The sequence below is a fragment of the Oryctolagus cuniculus genome, chromosome 3 (assembly GCF_964237555.1).
Source record: "Oryctolagus cuniculus chromosome 3, mOryCun1.1, whole genome shotgun sequence".
NCBI lineage: Eukaryota > Metazoa > Chordata > Mammalia > Lagomorpha > Leporidae > Oryctolagus > Oryctolagus cuniculus.
The window spans coordinates 42,803,302-42,822,594 of record NC_091434.1 but is presented as its reverse complement, the minus strand read 5'-3'; the positions used below and the strand labels follow the sequence as shown (position 1 = coordinate 42,822,594).

General features: G+C 47.7%; 1 protein-coding gene across 1 annotated transcript; it reads left to right on the top strand.

Moving 5' to 3' along the window:
• The first annotated feature begins 8,955 nt into the window (after window positions 1–8,955).
• LOC138848954 (large ribosomal subunit protein eL34-like) lies at window positions 8,956–9,379 on the top strand. Its single transcript, XM_070070442.1, has one exon. It carries the CDS (start codon window positions 9,014–9,016, stop codon window positions 9,365–9,367), a length of 354 nt encoding a protein of 117 aa, XP_069926543.1. The 5' UTR covers window positions 8,956–9,013; the 3' UTR covers window positions 9,368–9,379.
• Window positions 9,380–19,293: the final 9,914 nt, after the last annotated feature.

The window sequence follows — 19,293 nt, the reverse complement described above, 5'->3', positions numbered from 1 at the left end:
GTGCTTAGCTAAGGAGACAGTCTTAACAGTCTCACACCTCACGCTAACTTTCAAGGTCATTTTTCCTGCTGCCCTTTTCTCAATAATTGCCTGCTGTCTCTATAGGAGTTTCGTTTCCAACTGACGTTGCCAAACTACTTCACAAATAGTCCAGTAAAATAGGCAAGCTATTGCTAATACCATTGAAGACAAAAAAAATTAGAATGGGGAGATATGTAAATTGTGCAAAGTCACACAGTTACCAAATTGCACAACTTGAATGCTGTCACCATTATAAAGCTTTTTCACTTTATAGGTTCTTAGAATACAATTGCCCTAAATGTTACTCCTAAATCAGGAACTTTAGTAAGTCAGAATACAGTGGTGTTCTTTATGCTTAGATATGAATTATGCTGTCATAACTTGACACTATTTTTGGACTTTGGGGTTGAAAAAAACAGAAGAACTAAGGAGGGAGGTTGGGTCTAGGAAGCAGCCTAGGTAAACAGGTAGGGATCAAGGTTAGAGCCAGCAGAAGGTTAGCTTGCTGTTTGATAGACACAGTCTGAATAAATACTTAGTGGAAACTTCAGTAACACATAGGATTTTTATCAGCATCTGTGAAATAATCGATTTAATAAGTTTAAAACTTCAGATGTTTAATTTCCATCTCTTTATTAGTTCAAACAGAAGTTAATCTAATAGGGGGGACTACACTGTGGCCCAGCAGGTTAACGCCCTAGCCTGAAGCACTGGCATCCCACTTGGGTGCTGGTTCCAGTCCCTGCTGCTCCTCTTCCTATCCAGCTCTCTGCTATGGCTTGGGAAAGCAGTAGAAGATGGCCCAAGTGCTGGGGCCCCTGCACCTGCATGGGAGACCTGGAAGAAGCTCCTGGCTCCTGGCTTTGCACAGCCATTGCAGCCATCTGGGGAGTGAACTATCAATGTAAGACCTCTCTGTCTCTGCCTTTCCTCTCTCTGTGTAACTGTGACTTTCAAATAAATAATAAAATTTTTAAAAAAGAAGTTAATCTAATAGGGAATGTGGGGTCAGGATAAGAAAGATTGTTATGCAAATTATTGAGGGGCCCTTGCTGTGGCTTATCAAAGCGTAAAGCTGCTGCCTGCAGTGCCGGCATCCCACTAGGGCACAAGTTCCAGTCCCAGCTGCTCCACTTCCAATCCAGCTCTCTGCTATGACCTGGGAAAGCAGTAGAAGATGGCCCAAGTGCTTGGGCTCCTACACCTGCGTGAGAGGATCTAGAGGAAGTTCCTGGCTCCTAGCTTCAGATCAGCACAACTCAGGCCATTTTTGCCAGTTGGAGAGTGAACCAGCAGATGGAAAACCTCTTTTTCTCTCTGCATCTCCTTCTCACTCTGTGTAACTCTGACTTTCAAATAAAATAAATAAATCTTAAAAAAAAAAACCTGCTAAACAAAAAAAAAATCAAAAGAACATCAAGCTTTTTGCCTCATGTCTTTGAAAAAGACAAATTCTTATATATAAGGTAATCTGTCATGTGAAAAATATATATTGAAAAAGTTGTCGGGCAGGCGCCGTGGCTCACTTGGTTAATACTGCACCTGCAGCGCCGGCATCCCATATGGGCGTTAGGTTCTAATCCCGGTTGCTCCTCTTCCAGTCCAACTCTCTGCTGTGGCCCAGGAGGGCAGTGGAGGATGGCCCAAGTGCTTGGGCCCCTGCATCCGCGTCGGAGACTAGGAAGAAGCCCTTGGCTCTTGGCTTCGGATTGGCATAGCTCCAGTCATGGCAGCCATTTAGGGGGTGAACCAACGGAAGGAAGACCTTTCTCTCTGTCTCTCTCACTGTCTAACTCTGTCAAAGGAAGGAAGGAAGGAGGGAAGGAGGGAGGAAAAAAGAAAGAAAGAAAGAAAGAAAGAAAGAAAGAAAGAAAGAAAGAAAGAAAGAAAGAAAGAAAGAGAAAGAAAGAAAAAGAGTTGTCAATATCTTAACAGTAGATGTTTGTGAATGATGGGATTATGTGTGATTTTTTTCTTTGTGTCTTTTGTATTTTCCAAATACTCTGCTATAATCATGTGTTAATCTTATAACTAGAGGGAAAAATGAAATGAAAAAAAGCTGCAGAGTGGGTATCACCTATTCACCCTTGTCTTCTCAAGACATAGAATAGCTGAACCTGCTGGCTCCTTCATAATATATGCATGTTTCTCCAAGTTCCTAGCTATTAAGTTACTTAAAACATACAGCATACCTATATGAGTTCTTCAAAAAGTATGTGGAAACTGTGCAATATCTTTTTTTAAAAGATTTATTTATTTTAAAGGCACATTACAGAAGGACACAGAGAGAGAAGAGGGAGAGGCCTTTGATCCGCTAGTTCACTCCCCAGATAGCCTAAACTGCCAGAGCTGCGCCAAGCCAAAGCCAGAAGCCAGGAAATTCCTCCAGGTCTCCCATGTGGGTGCAGGGGCCCACAGACTTGGGCCATCCTCCACTGCCTTCCCAGGCCATAGCAGAGAGCTGGACTGGAAGTGAAGGAGCCAGGACTCAAACCGGCACTCATATGGAATGCTGGCACTGCAGGCAGTGGCTTTTACCTCCACAGTGCTGGCCCTGCAGTATCTTTTTTTTTTTTTTTTTTTTTTACAGGCAGAGTGGACAGTGAGAGAGAGAGACAGAGAAAAAGGTCTTCCTTTGCCGTTGGTTCACCCTCCAATGGCCGCCACGGCCGGAGCGCTGCGGCCGGCGCACCGCGCTGATCCGATGGCAGGAGCCAGATACTTATCCTGGTCTCCCATGGGGTGCAGGGCCCAAGTACTTGGGTCATCCTCCACTGCACTCCCTGGCCACAGCAGAGAGCTGGCCTGGAAGAGGGGCAACCGGGACAGAATCCGGCACCCCGACCGGGACTAGAACCTGGTGTGCCGGCGCCACAAGGCGGAGGATTAGCCTAGTGAGCCACGGCGCCCGCCATTTTTTTTTTTTTTTTTTTGACAGGGAGAGTGGACAGTTAGAGAGAGAGACAGAGAGAAAGGTCCTGCAGTATCTTTTAATTCCTTTTTTCTACAAAACCTTTTTTTTTTTTTATTTATTTTTTTTTTTTTGACAGGCAGAGTGGACAGTGAGAGAGAGAGACAGAGAGAAAGGTCTTCCTTTGCCGTTGGTTCACCCTCCAATGGCCGCGTGCTGATCCGATGGCAGGAGCCAGGAGCCAGGTGCTTTTCCTGGTCTCCCATGGGGTGCAGGGCCCAAGCACCTGGGCCATCCTCCACTGCACTCCCTGGCCACAGCAGAGGGCTGGCCTGGAAGAGGGGCAACCGGGACAGAATCCGGCGCCCCGACCGGGACTAGAACCCGGTGTGCCGGCGCCGCTAGGCGGAGGATTAGCCTAGTGAGCCGCGGCGCCGGCCCTTTTTTCTACAAAACCTTTGATATACCCTTGTGTATAGCACTGTGAAAGATGAGGGGCTTTTCCATAAAGTAAAGGAGACTCCCTTCTCTTCACTGAATTTTTTAAAAGATTTATTTATTTATTTGAAAGTCAAAGTTACACAAAGAAAGGAGAGGCTGAGAGAGAGAGAGGGAGACAGGTCTTCTATCCACTAGGTCACTCCCCAAATGGCTGACACGGCCAAAGCTGCTCCGATCTGAAGCCAGGAGCCTCTTCTGGGTCTCCCACGTGGGTGCAAGGGCCATCTTCTACTGCCTTCCCAGGCCATAGCAGAGAGTTGGATTGGAAATGGAGCAGCAGGGGCTTGAACCACCACCCATATGGGATAACGGCACTGCGAGTGGTGGCTTCACCCCCTACGCGACAGTGCCAGCCTCCTGATTTGTTTTTAAAACAGTGCATTAGACATCCAGACAGAAGAAACATATTTTTCAACAAGTCTTTTTTACTTTCCATTTTCAATATTAGCAAGTAATAATCAGATATTACTCACAGTAGGTTTCCTACCCTTTTCTGGTGAGGTTTTTTTTTATTATTTGTTTATTTGTTTGCTTGTTTCATTTATTAGAGGGGGTGGGTGTTTGGTTTAATGGTTGAGAAGCCTACATCCCACATTGGAGTGTCTGGATTCCAGTACCAGCTCTCCTCCCCATCCCAGCTTCTTGCTGATGTGCACACTGGGAGGCAGAAGGTGATGGTTAGAGTGGTTGAGTTCCTGGTGCCCATGTGGGAGGCCTGGATTGAGGTCCCAACTCCCAGCTTTGGCCTGGCCTATCCCAAGTTTACCAAAAAAAACTTTAAAAACTTTAAGTTAAGGTGATCTAGCCCCCTTTTTAAACTTAGACAATTGGCAGTGATGGCATCCAATTAAAACTTACCTTTTCTTTTTTTTTTTTTTTTAAGATTCATTTATTTATTTGAAAGTCAGAGTTACACAGAGAGAGGAGAGGCAGAGAGAGAGAGAGGTCTTCCATTCGCTGGTTCACTCCCCAATTGGCCACAATGGCCAAAACTGTGCCAATCTGAAGCCAGGAGCCAGGAGCTTCTTTCAGGTCTCCCATGCGGGTGCAGGGGCCCAAGGGCTTGGGCCATCTTCCACTGCTTTTCCAGGCCATAGCAGAGAGCTGGATTGGAAGTGGCAGAGAGCTGGATGGGAAGTGGAGCAGCTGGGACTAGAACCAGCGCCCATATGGGATGTCGGTACTTCAGGCCTGGCGTTAACCCGCTGCGCCACAGCGCTGACCCAAAACTTTTCTTATCAACGCACTTAGACACTGGCTATTCATAGTCTCAAACTTTACAAAGTAGCAAGCATACAAAATTTCTCTAGACAAAAGGCAAGACAGAGTAATTTTGACAAATGTTGAATGCAAGCTATAAGTTCACAAACTGCTTTTAGGGATAAGACTGTAAAGGCTTTGAAGTTCCAAGCTAGAGAAAAACTTGTGACAGTTTAGCAACCCTCTTCCCTGGTGAGAGAAGGGCTGTCACAGAAGAAATGATCCACAGCCTTGCCCTGCAGTGTTGAATTTATCAGAGGTCTCCTATATTAAAGGGATATCAGACTCTACCTACTCCAGGCCAAAAATATTTTTCCATTTACCAGTCAGTTATGCCTAAAATTCTAAAACTAAAATCTTACTTCTAAAAATTTAAGGCATTTGTCAGAGTTACAGAGAAAGGGGCAAAGAGAGATCTTCCACCCTCTGGCCTCTCCAGATGGTTGCAATGGCCAGGGCTGAGCCTTGTGGAAGCCAAAAGCCAGGAGCTTCTTCTGGGTCTCCCACATGGGGGCCCAAGGACTTAGGCCATCTCCTGCTGCTTTTCCCAGGCCATTAGCAGGGAGCTGGATCAGAACTGGAGCAGCTGGGACATGAACCAGTGCCTATATGGAATGCCAGCATCACAGGCAGCAGCTTTACTCACTATGCCACGACACCAGCCCCTCCAGCTTCCTTTTGGTGTAGACCCTGGGAGGCTCAAGTCACTGGTGATGGCTCAAGTCACTGAGTACCTGCCACCAATATTGGAGATCTGGATTGAGTTCCCAGCCAATGGCTCCAGCCCCAGCTGTTGTGAGCATTTGGGGGAGTGAACCAGGAACACAATCCTTATGTCTCAGGGAACCAGTTACGTCAGCCATCACCAGCTGCCTCTCAAGGTCTGCACTGGCAGGAAACTGGGTTTGGGAGCTGGAGGCAGGAATCTGTGGGTGAGTCTGTCCTGGTGGGGAGTCTGCCTGCCTTGCCCATGCAGGAGGTTGAGAGGGTGTGGCACACCATGCCTCCTGGGAAGGACCCCACAACCTGACTGCTGGCAGGCGGTGAGAGCCCCAGGTGCTTTCCCTCACTCTGGCTCCCTGTTAAAGGGCCCTGTAATTGCCAATCAGGTTAACAGCTCCTGGGTGTAGCCCAGGCCCATTAGGACCACCTGGAAAGCTATCCTATCTATGTGACCTTCAAGCTGATTGGAGAAGCATAGCAGTGCCAATATTGGTTCTATCCCATAGAATTAGTGTTGCCCTGAATTAGTTTGGAAGTAGAATGGGGAAAAAAGGATATGTGTGTTTCTGAAATCTCCTTTCTCTATCAGTAATGCAGTGATTCTGTCTGTAAGTGAATTCCCTTAGGAGATTCTTAAAATTCTAGGTTGTGGACACCACACCAGAGATTGATTCAGTATAGGTTTGAAGAGGAACCCCACAACTGGTGATTCTTTGCTGATGGCCTACCAGTATGCTTTGAGAAAATCTGCATTCCAAAGCCTCCTTCCTCAACTATATCTGAATTTTCGAAGGAGAAAGGAAGATTTCCAGTGTTGCATGGTCAAAAGTGTAAACAACATACGCATACCTGAGTGTTCAATGGTATAAGAGATAAATAACTTCTCCACCATTTACCCCCACATTGTTAGGTAAAATATACCTATGGATGAGAAGAATGGGTATTCTCCATATGAGAAAGAACAGGGATGCTTTATAGAACACGAAGATTCAGCCTATGCACTTGTTCTCACACCTACGTGACATAAGACCACCTTTACTTTCTGAAATAAAGTTCACAGAAAATACAACCTGAGGAGCTAGCACTGTGGCACAGCAGGTTAAACTGCTTTCTGCAGTGCCAGCATCCCATCTGGGCTGCTCCACTTCCAATCCAGCTCCCTGCTAATGCACCTGGGAAAGCAGCAGAAGATGGCCCAAGTACTTGGACCCCTGCACCCATGTGGGAAATCCAAATGAACCTCCTGGCTTCTTGGCTTCAGCCTGCTGCAGTCCCAGCTGATGCAGTCACTTTGGAAGTGAAACAGCAGATGTAAGATAAATCTTTTGTTCTCTCCCTCTCTGTAACCAAGCTTTTCAAATAAATAAATACATATTTAAAAAAAAGAAATAAAATATAACCTAATCATACACATAATCTTCAAAAATGTCAATATAATGCCCCAATTGAAATCTAAAAGGAGAGGGGCTGGTGTTGTGGCATAGCAGGTTAAGCCTCCACCTGCAGCACTGACATCGCATATGGTCTCCAGTTCATGTTACATATTAATGTTAGCCGTCACAAAACACACCGAACGCCAGAACACCAGAGTAAGGGAAAGGGTTTACTGGGGAACAGCCAACAGACTGGAGTGAAGGGGTAGAAAGAGACAAAGAGTATAAGAGAGTCAGAGGAGAGGAGCTAGTGAGGAGAGAAGATAGAGAAGAGATATGAGAGGAGGAGAGAAACCAAGAGAGAGAGCCAAGAGAGCGCAGGAGAGAAGGGCCAAGAGAGCACGTGTTCAGGAACAGGCCCTTTTATTTATTTTATTTTTTATTTTTTTTGACAGGCAGAGTGGACAGTGAGAGAGAGAGACAGAGAGAAAGGTCTTCCTTCACCCTCCAATGGCCGCTGCGGCCGGCACACCGCACTGATCCGATGGCAGGAGCCAGGTACTTCTCCTGGTCTCCCATGGGGTGCAGGGCCCAAGTACTTGGGTCATCCTCCACTGCACTCCCTGGCCACAGCAGAGGGCTGGCCTGGAAGAGGGGCAACCGGGACAGGATCCGGCGCCCCGACCGGGACTAGAACCCAGTGTGCCGGCGCCGCAAGGCGGAGGATTAGCCTAGTGAGCCGCGGCGCCAGCCTTGGAACAGGCCCTTTTAAAACAGGGCGGGCAGGGAAGCGGGAGCAGAGAATCCCATTAGGATGGGGGTGGAGCTTGACCACAGAGGTTGGGCCATGTGTCCACCTGGCTAAAACTGCGCCAGTTTCCTAACAGTTCATGTCCCAGCTGCTCTTCTTCTGATCTAGCTCTCGGCTGATGGCCTGGTAAGGAAGTGGAGGATGGCCCAAGTGCCTGGGCCCTGCACCCAGATGGAAGACCTGGAAGAAGCTCCTGGCTCCTGGCTTCATATCAGCGCAGCTTAGGCCATTGCGCTTATAAGAGGAGTAAACCAGTGGACAGATGACCTCTCTCTCTCTCTCTCTCTCTCTCTCTCTAACTCTCTCAAATAAATAAATAAATCTTTTTTTTTTTTTTTTAATCATAGCTGTGAGTACAATGAAATTCTGAGAACTATGAGTTTTTTTAGTAAATCATTGTACCTGGGAGTGGTCTTGGAATACAGGGTGGTACTGGGTTTTTGGAAATTGCTATTGATTTCTTATCTCAGAATCCCCTTATTTAGTCACCTTAGTTTCCCAAACGCTTATAAACAATGTCCCTATATTAAATTTTTAGCTTAAAATAACTGGTCCCTAAACAACATGACTAATCACTGAGTGTGAACTGTCTAGTTAATCTCTGTTATGGGGGCTGGTGCTGTGGCGTAACAGGTAAAGCCACTACGTACAGTGCCAACATCCTATATGGGCACCAGTTCAAGTCCTGGCTGCTCCACTCTTGATCCAACTCTGCAATGGCCTGGGAAAGCAGTGGAAGATGGCCCAAGTCCTTGGGCCCCTGCACCCGCGTGGGCGACCCGGAGGAAGCTCCTGGCTCCGGATCAGCACAGCTCTGGCCATTGCGGTCAATTGGGGTGTGAACCAGTGGATGGAAGACTCCCCCCCACTCCCGTGTAACTCTTTCATATAAATAATGATGGAACAAGGACATAAGGCTCAGCCATTCTCCCTCATTGCCCAAAAGAGATAAACTTTAGAATGTATTCCTTGCCCTTGAATCTCAATTGGGTCTCAGACCCTATTGCCTTCATACCCCACCCCGCATTATTTTCCAGGTTCTCAAGGCCCTGCCCAGTTCCAGGAATTCCCCTCCCAGCTGCCCCCTACCCCCACCCCCAGCCCTAGCCCTCCTTAAAAAGACCCAGCCCCTGGGAGTTGAGGCCTTCTGCCACGTGCTCCATCAATATGCAGGCAAGCAGTTGGTCACCCACCTCTACGGATTTATTTTCTCTGAACAAATTCGGTCTGGCTGTAAATTCTTACACTGCCTCTTCTCTATTCTGATGCCCCATGTGAGGAGGCATCAATCTGCAACTCTTTTCCTAACAAATAATAAAATAAATATTTAAAAAATAATCTCTGGCTTTTGACCTTTGAACCCGCCCGTGCTTGCTTCTTCCTCTTCCGGGACGGTGCTTAGAGGCAGCCACAATGGTCCAGCGTTTGACGTACCGCCGGAGGCTCTCCTACAATACAGCCTCCAACAAAACCAGACTGTCCCGAACTCCAGGTGACAGAATTGTTTACCTTTATACTAAGAAGGTTGGGAAGGCACCCAAATCTGCATGTGGGGTGTGCCCAGGCAGACTTCGTGGGGTTCGTGCTGTGAGACCTAAAGTCCTGATGAGATTGTCTAAAACCAAAAAACACGTCAGCAGGGCTTATGGTGGTTCCATGTGTGCTAAATGTGTCCGTGACAGGATCAAGCGTGCTTTCCTTATCGAGGAGCAGAAAATTGTTGTGAAAGTGTTGAAGGCACAAGCACAGAGTCAGAAAGCTAAATAAAAACATGAAACTTTCAAGTAATTAAAAATCAAAAAAAAAAATAATCTCTGTTATGGTCTGGATATTAGTTCAGATATTCCTCAAAGATCCTCAAGATGGTGCTAGTGGGAGGTGGTAGAACTATTGGGAGGTGGGGCCTGCTGGGAAGTCCATAGGTCATGGTAGACTTGTCCTGGGAAGGTAGTTCTGTAAGCACTGTAGTTTTTGTGAGCAGGACTTAAGCCCTCTCTCCACTTCCTGACTCACTGTGTAACTCTCCCTCTGCATGAATTCTGCTATCACCACCCATCATCCTCAGCAGAGGCAAACCAATGGAGCAGCCTGCTCTTAGACTTGAACCTCTAAACTGTGAACTAAATAAACATTTTCTACTCATAAAGACAATTGCCTCCATTATTTTGTTGTAGAAGCAAAATGTTGGGGTCAGTGTCAGTGGTGTTATGGGTAAAGCCATGACATCCCATATGGGCACAGGTTCAAGTCCCAGCTGGACCACTTCCAACCCAGCTCCCTGCTAATGCACCTGAGAAGATGCATTAGTAGAAGGTGGCTCAGGTCCTTGGGCCCCTGCACCCATGTGGAAGACCCAGAAGGAGCTCCTGCTTCCTGGCTTCAGCCTTGCCCAGCCCTCCTGGTCGTGGTTATTTGGAGAGTGAACCAGCAAATGGAAGAGCACATGCTCTTTCTCTGTTTTTCTGCCTTTCAAGTAAAATAAAATAAATATTAAAAAAAGATTAAAATACAGTGTTCTGGGGCGGCGCTGTGGCATAGCAGGTAAAGCCACTGCCTGCAGTGCTGGCATCCCATGTGGGCACCAGGTTGGGTACCAGCTGCTCCACTTCTGATCCAGCTCTCTGCTGTGGCCTGGGAGAGCAGTGGAGGATGGCCCAGGTCCTTGGGCCCCTGCACCCTCGTGGGAGACCCGGAGGAAGCTCCTGGCTCCTGGCTTCGGATTGGCGCAACTCCGGCCATTGCAGCCATCTGGGGAGTGAACCAGCGAATGGAAGACCTCTCTCTCTCTGCCTCTCCTCTCTCTGTGTAGCTTCAACTTTCAAGTAAATCAATAAATCTTTACAAAAAAAAAAAAATACAGTGTTCTTTGCTAATCTTCTTTTTGTCAGAAACTAACACCTGTAATAGCATTAATTTCTTGGAACTCAGTTCCTGATTCAGTTAAGGAAGTTTTTTTTTTTTTTTAAAGATTTTATTTATTTATTTGAGAGGTAGCGTTACAGACAGTGAGAGGAAGAGACAGAGAGAGGTCCTCTTTCTGTTGGTTCACTCCTCAAATGGCTGCAACGGACAGAGCCGCGCCAATCTGAAGCCAGGAGCCAGGAACTTGCTCTGGGTTTCCCACACAGGTGCAGGGACCCAAGGACTTGGGCCATCTTCCACTACTTTCCCAGGCCATAGCAGAGAGCTGGATCCAGAATGGAGGAGCCGGGACTTGAACCGGTGCCCATATGGGATGATGGCGTGGCGGGCAGAGGATTAACCTATTGCACCACAGCACTGGCCCCAAGGAAGGTGTTCTTTATTTCCAAAGGATAATCCCTGTATAAAATCATTGAGCATGCTGGGAAGAGTATTTTGTTGATCAAAAAGGTGCTGGCAGGGCCAGCACCGTGGCTTACTTGGCTAATCCTCCACCTGCGGCACTGGCATCCCATATGGGCGCCGGTTCTAGTCCCAGTTGCTCCTCTTCCAGTCCAGCTCTCTGCATGAGTGAAGGCAGTGGAGGATGGCCCAAGTGCTTGGGCCCTATACCCGCATGGGAGACCTGGAAGAAGCACCTGGCTCCTGGCCTCAGATCGGCGCAGCGCTGACCGTAGTGGCCATTGGGGAGTGAACCAACGGAAGGAAGACTTTTCTCTCTGTCTCTCTCTCTCACTGTCTATAATTCTACCTGTCAAATTAAAAAAAAAAAAAGATGCTGGTGATGGCTAATAGTAATTTAAAGCTTACTTTATTTCAGGAAAAAAGAATTTTTTTTTTTGACAGGCAGAGTGGATAGTGAGAGAGAGAGACAGAGAGAAAGGTCTTCCTTTTGCCATTGGTTCACCCTCCAATGGCCGCCACGGCTGGCACACTGTGGCCGGCGCACCGCACTGATCGGAAGGCAGGAGCCAGGTGCTTTTCCTGGTCTCCCATGGAGTGCAGGGCCCAAGCACTTGGGCCACCCTCCACTGCACTCCCGGGCCACAGCAGAGAGCTGGCCTGGAAGAGGGGCAACCGGGACAGAATTCGGTGCCCCGACCGGGACTAGAACCTGGTGTGCCGGCACCGCTAGGTGGAGGATTAGCCTATTGAGCCGCGCCGCCGGCTGGGAAAAAAGAATTTTCTGGTTAAAATTCATTTGCTTTTTTTTAACTAAAGGATGGATTAAAAACAGTATTTCTCAGCCGGCGCCGCGGCTCACTAGGCTAATCCTCCGCCTAGCGGCGCCGGCACACCGGGTTCTAGTCCCGGTCGGGGCGCCGGATTCTGTCCCGGTTGCCCCTCTTCCAGGCCAGCTCTCTGCTGTGGCCAGGGAGTGCAGTGGAGGATGGCCCAGGTGCTTGGGCCCTGCACCCCATGGGAGACCAGGAAAAGCACCTGGCTCCTGGCTCCTGCCATCGGATCAGCGTGATGCGCCGGCCGCAGCACGCTGGCCGTGGCGGCCATTGGAGGGTGAACCAACGGCAAAGGAAGACCTTTCTCTCTGTCTCTCTCTCTCACTGTCCACTCTGCCTGTCAAAAAATAAAAAAAATAAAAAATAAAAAAAAATAAAAAAACAGTATTTCTCATGCAAGCATTTGGCACGGTGGTTAGGCTACTGCTTGGGACACCAGCATCCCATATTGGAATGCCTAGTTTGAACCCAAGTTTCTCCACTTCCAATCCAGCTTTCTGCTAATGTGTATCCTCAGGGGGACAGTGGGTAGTGGCTCAAGTATTTGAGTCCTTGCTCCCCATGTAGGGGATCCAGGAAACGCAAATTCCTGGCTTCAGCCTGGACCAGCCCTGGATGTTGTAAGCATTTGAGAAATGAATTAGTGGGCGTAAGACTTCCCTCTTTCTCTCTTTCCTGTTTCTCTCTCTCTCTCTCTGTCACTCTCTCTCTCTTTTAGCCTTTCAAATAAAATGAGAATAGATAAAATAAAAACAGTAGTAGGACTAAAAGTCTTAACCATCTGTATCTACTTGAAGCCTCTCAGGTTCTACTCAGTCTATATTAGTTTTCTGAAGTGTAAACAAAAGTTAAAGCAGTGTGATTCTAAGTGGAAGTCAGTCTTTCATTTGGGAATATCACATGAAGGCAGAAATAAAAAAGATACATAGTTATAGATGAATGTTTTATTATGGAAGATTTCAAACATCCCTAAAAATTGGATGTGATTATGCATTGAAACATTCAGTTCAATAATTATCAACACAAAAGTGGGCATTTAGCAGAGTGGTTAAGGTGTCTGTGACATACATCACAGTGCTGGGTTCAATTCTCAGCTCTGGCTCCTGCTTCCTGCTTCCTGCTAATGCAGATCCCAGGAGGCAGTGGTGAGGGCTCTAGTAATTGGAATTCTGCCATGGATGAGAGACTTGGATTACATTCCCAGCTTCCAGCTTCAGCCTAGCCCAGCCCCAGCCATTGTGGACATTTGGCAAGTAAAACATCAGATAGGAGTTAGCGCTCTTTCACTCAGATGAATACAACTTTTTCAAATATCAAGATATCATCAATTTTGTTTCATCCATTCTATCCCCCACTCCCACTGGATTATTGTAAAGACAAGCACAGACACGTTTTATCATTAAGTTTGCCTCTGTGACAGACTGGTGATCAGTCCTGGGATCAGTCAGCACCAGAAGATGTGGCTTTCAGAAGGCTGCCTGGATCTGGTTAGTAATGGTTCCAGGCATGAAGCGGCCAGCAACAGGAGTAGCTCCAGTAGCAGCAACAAACGTCAGCACAGCCATCTGGAAAGAGTTTGTGGAGGATACCATACTGGCATCAGCAAAGTTTTCAATGGCAACATTGACATGACCCACTAACAGAAGCTTCTCCCAGGTCCTCTGCAGATTTACGATGTAGATGCCGTCACTTTTCCTTTTGTACATGCTCCACTTGGAAGTCAAGGTTGGTGCTACCTAGATGGACATCAAGGGCTCCAGACATTGTGACAGCTTCCCTTTGAACTACCCTAGGAAACAAGAACAAGGTTGTATGGACCCCTCACTGGGTAGCGCAGAAAGTCCATGTTCTAAATTTGGCAGACAGTATCCCCTTGGTGTCACTTTTTTTTTTTTTTAAAGATGTATTTGTTCTATTTGAATGTCAGAGTTAAGGGGGTGGGGGAGGGAAGTGAGAGAGAGAGAGAGAGAGAGAGAGAGAGAGAGATTGATTGATTCCCTCTGCTGGTTCACTGCCCAGATAGCCACAACGGCTGGTGCGGGGCCAGGCTGAAGTCAGGAGCCTGGAACTCCATCTGAGTCTCTCACATGGGTGGCAGGGACCCAAGTGCTTGAACCATCTTCTACTACCTTCCAGGTATTCTAGTAGGGAGCTGGATGGGAAGCAGAGTATCAAGGACTTGAATTGGTGCCCACACAGATGGCAGCATCACAGCTGCATCCCAACCTGGTGTGCCACAATGCTGGCGCCTCAAGTTTCTTTTTAACAGCATAACTGACTTGGAAATTAAGACACTTCTTCTCACAAGTATCTACTGAGTTCGATTTTATGACCAATATTTCAATGTAGAGACAGATCTTATAATTTCCAATTTATGGAAGTACTGTTACTTAATGAAATTGAACCAGAGGTTATTACCACCTTATGTTTTCACATGTTATTTTCTCTGCTATAAGTCAAATGAGTATTATACACTATCCTTTATTACAAAAATTCTTTGCCTTTCAAAAAAAAAAAAAAACTGATTGGGGAAGGTGGTACAGGTATTTAGCCCAACCGTTAAGGTGCTGCTTGGGATGCCTCCATCCCATTTTGAAGTGCCTTGAGTTCCAACTCCTTCACTTCCAATCCAGCTGCTTGCTAATGTGCATCCTGGGATGCAGCAGGTGATGACGTCTCAAGTGCCTGGGTTTGTGCCACTCATCTTGGAGAACTAGAGGGTGTTCTGGACTCCTTGGTTTGGTCTGACCCAGCTCTGGTTGTTGTGGGCATTTGGGGAGCAAACTGGAAGATAGGAGACCCCCACATCTCTCTGCCTTTCAAATAAAATGAAAATCAATAATTTTTAAAAAATCTATTGGGAAACTATTCAATTGAGTGACCCAATTCTGGGAAGCTGTACGAGAAATTGGTTTGTGAATTTAATTTAATTTTATTTTTAAAGATTTAATTATTTAAACGGAATTGTTACAGAAAGAGAAGGAGAGGGCCGGCGCCGTGGCTCAATAGGCTAATCCTCCACCTTGCGGCGCCGGCACACCGGGTTCTAGTCCCGGTCGGGGCGCCGGATTCTGTCCCGGTTGCCCCTCTTCCAGGCCAGCTCTCTGCTATGGCCAGGGAGTGCAGTGGAGGATGGCCCAAGTGCTTGGGCCCTGCACCCCATGGGAGACCAGGAGAAGTACCTGGCTCCTGCCATCGGATCAGTGCGGTGCGCCGGCTGCAGCGGCGGCCATTGGAGGGTGAACCAACGGCAAAGGAAGACCTTTCTCTCTCTGTCTCTCTCTCACTGTCCACTCTGCCTGGAAAAAAAAAAAAAAAAAAAAAAGAAAGAGGAGAGATCTTCCATCTACTGGTTCACTTCCCAAGTGGCTGTAATGGCCAAGGTTGGGCCAGGCTGAAGCCTGGAGCCTGGAACTCCATCCAGATCTCCCACATGGGTGCCAGGGGCCCAAGTACTTGGGCTGGCCTCTGCTGAATTCCCAGGCACATCATGAGGGAGCTGGATCAGAAGTGGAGCAGCTGGGACTCGAATCAGTGCTCATATGGGATTCTGGTTTTGTGGTACAGTGGATTAAGCTACTGCCTACAACCTCATATTAAGGACACAAATTCATTTAATGGAAGTATGGTGCTCCTTTCCCCTGTCTGGCTGAGTAGAGGCTGAACAATGCCTCAAGTTAAAGTGAAAGGTGCAAACCAGCAACATTCATCAGAGCTCTGGTAGCTTTTCTCAAAAAGTCCAGGAAGTGGGGCCAGAGCTGTGGAGCAGTAGGTTAAGCCACAGTCTGAGGTGTCGGCATCCCTTACGGGCACTAGTTCAAGTCTCAGCTGCTCTACTTCCAGTCCAGCTCCCTGCTAATGGCCTAGGGAAAGCAGCAGAGGACGGCCAAAGTCATTGGGCCCCTGTACCCATGTGGAATATGTGGTAGAAGCTCCTGGCTCCAGCCTGGCCCAGCCCTGACCATTGCAGCCATGTGGGAAGTGAACCAGCAGATGGAAAATATCTCTCTCTCTCTCTCTCTCTCTCTTTCTCTCTCTCCTTCTGTCTCTGTCTCTCCTCTCTCTTTCAAATAAATAAATCTTAAAAAAAAAAAAAAGTCCAGAAAGCTGAAAGTTCCTGAATCCCAGTCAAATTGGCCAAGAAAAAGGAGCTTTCTGCCTACCATGAGAACTAGTTCTTTTTTTTTTTTTTTTTTTTTTTTGGACAGGCAGAGTGGACAGTGAGAGAGAGAGACAGAGAGAAAGGTCTTCCTTTTTGCCATTGGTTCACCCTTCAATGGCCACCATGGCTGGCGCACTGCAGCCGGCGCACTGCACTGATCCGAAGGCAGGAGCCAGGTGCTTCTCCTGGTCTCCCATGGGGTGCAGGGCCCAAGTACTTGGGCCATCCTCCACTGCCTTCCTGGGCCACAGCAGAGAGCTGGCCTGGAAGAGGGGCAACCGGAAAAGAATTCGGTGTCCCCACCGGAACTAGAACCTGGTGTGCTGCCGCCGCTAGGTGGAGGATTAGCCTACTGAGCCGCGGTGCTGGCCGAGAACTAGTTCTACACATGAACTGCTTCCACAGCACAGCACCAGTTCCTCTGAGGTCAGTGTTGGAGTTGGTTCCATAACCAGGATCTATGAAATCACAGAAATGGTGTCATTCCTCAGACACTAAAACACAGTTCCTAAAGTACAGCCCACCAAGTCCTGTCCTCCAATCTCTGTAGGGGCCAAAAGTGGTGTAAAAGAACCAAGATGCGGGTCTAAAATTGATACTTTAGAGACAGATTTGGCGAAACAGTGAGACAGCTGGAAGCTGCCAACAAGAAGCATTAGAAAAATGATGCTGGGTTAATAAATTCTCATTAAAAAAACTACTGTGGCCGGCGCCGCGGCTCACTAGGCTAATCCTCCGCCTTGCGGCGCCGGCACACCGGGTTCTAGTCCCAGTCGGGGCGCCGGATTCTGTCCCGGTTGCCCTTCTTCCAGGCCAGCTCTCTGCTATGGCCAGGGAGTGCAGTGGAGGATGGCCCAAGTGCTTGGGCCCTGCACCCCATGGGAGACCAGGAGAAGCACCTGGCTCCTGCCATTGGATCAGCGCGGTGCGCCGGCCGTAGCATGCCGGCCGCGGCGGCCATTGGAGGGTGAACCAACGGCTAAGGAAGACCTTTCTCTCTGTCTCTCTCTCTCACTGTCCACTCTGCCTGTCCAAAAAAAAAAAAAAAAAAAAACAAAAACAAAAACAAAAAAACAAAAAACTACTGTGTATCCTGCTGAAAACTATGCTTACAGGCCTTCTGTTAGAGTTACCAATAGTTTGAAATGGAACTAAGTGTAATGCCTAGGCAACTTGCCACTACTTTTTAAAAAACATTTATTTATTTATTATTTATTAAAAAGGCAGAGTGACAGAGAGGGAGACGCACACACAGATCTTTCATCTGCTGGTTCGCTCCCCAAATACCCACATCAACTGGGGGGGGGATGTCATGTTGAAACTAAGAGCCAAGAACTCCATTTGGGTCTCTCATGTGAGTGGCAGGGACCTAAGTGCTTGGGCCATCATCTGCTGCTTTCCCAGGTACATTAGCAGGAAGCTGGATTAGAAGCAGAGCATCCAGGACTCAAACCAGCACTCTGATATGGCATGCCTGCATTCCCTCCCGGCAGCAACTTAACCTGCTGTGTTACAATGCAGGCCCTCACCACTGGTTTTTAAGCAGGGGAGTAATATGATGAAAATGTTCATTTTTATTAATTTTTTTTGACAGGCAAAGTGGACAGTGAGAGAGAAAGAAACAGAGAGAGAAAGGTCTTCCTTTGCCGTTGGTTCACCCTCCAATGGCCGCTGCGGCCAGCGGGCTGTGCCGCACTGATCCGAAGCCAGGAGCCAGGTGCTTTTTTAGCTGTCTGCTGTGCACAGACTTAGTTACTTTTAGTTTGATCTGCAAGAAATACTCTGCAAGCCTTGTAGTGTAAAGAAACAAGTAGTTTATTTAAGTAGCAAATTTTTAGAGTAGGGCAGAGAGAGAGAGAGAGAGAGAGAAGGTGGGGGGGATTCCCTAAGAGTAGGGACTCAACCCGGGAATTTACCACTAGGCAATCTTCACACAGCACCGGAAAAGGATCCATACTGAGAACCAAACATCATCAGTAATCATCACGTGCACATTCAACGTCCAGCATGACTGCGTGCTCCCCCGGGATGGAACAGCAGCAGCAGAGGCCTGCTCTGGCTCCCTCTTAAAGCCCACAAGGACAAAGGGGGCTCATTGCCAGGATTTTAGGCAAGCAGTGCGTCCCGTCTCGGATCTTGGCCAGAGAGCCAAGACACGAAGCATGCCCACCTGTTTATCAGAAACATTCCTTTATCCTCCTCCCTGGGAACTGGCCAGGCAGGCTCCCAAGGAGCAGGAGAAGGTCATCTGGCAGACAAGTTACTTGTTTACCACAGCCGAACCTAGATACAAGCCTCTTCATCCTAAAAATTTGTCCTTACACCTGGTCTCCCATGGGGTGCAGGACCCAAGCACTTGGGCCATCCTCCACTGCACTCCCTGCCACAGCAGAGAGCTGGACTGGAAGAGGGGCAACCGGGACAGAGTCCGGCGCCCCGACCGGGACTAGAACCTGGTGTGCCGGCACCGCAGGCAGAGGATTATCCTGTTGAGCTGCAGCGCCGGCTGAAAATATTCTTTAAAGGAAAATATTACTGGATAATTTAGATCTAAAGCAAGCAGGGACTACGTATTTGAAGGTAATCTTTTACAGAATTATCTACATAGCTACAGAACAATCTCATCCAACAAGTACATCATATGTTGTATTGAAAAGTGTTTGACAGGGGGCCAGCACTGTGGGTAAAGCCACCATCTGCGGTGGCATCCCATATGGGCACTGATTCAGTTCCGGCTGCTCCATTTCTGATCCAGATTCATGTTAGTGTGCTTGGGAAAGCAGCAGAGGGTGGCTCAAGTACTTGGGCCCCTGCACCCACGTGGGAGACCCAGAAGAAGCTCCTGGCTCCAAATCAGCCCAGCTCTGGCTGTTGTGGCCATTTGCGGAATGAATCAGGGAGTAGAAGACCTCTCTCTGTCTCTCCCTCTCTCTCTATGAGTGTGTAACTCTGCCTTTCAAATCAATCAATTAATCAATCAATCTTAAAAATCCAAAGTTGGTTCTATGGCTGCCAGGCATGATGATAAAGTCCCATCTCTCTGATGGCATTTCCTGCCAGTTTCTTCCTCTTGCTGTGTTCCAAACCCCTTGCTCATCCTAAAGCATTGCAAGATCTTTCATGTCTGGGGCCTTTCCATGTACTGTTTCCTATACCTGAGGGTAATCCCCCTTCATTTCTAGACCTTTGTTTAGTATTACCTGCTCAGAGGCTCACCTGCCCACTCTGTATGAAACAGCACCCCACATGATCTCTCCCTCTCCTTTCCCTATCTTGTTTCATCTAACATTGTATTAAATATTCATCGGTTTCTTTCCTCCACTAGAATATAATACGCTCAATAATGGTCAAGACTTTGTTCGCTTCTCCCA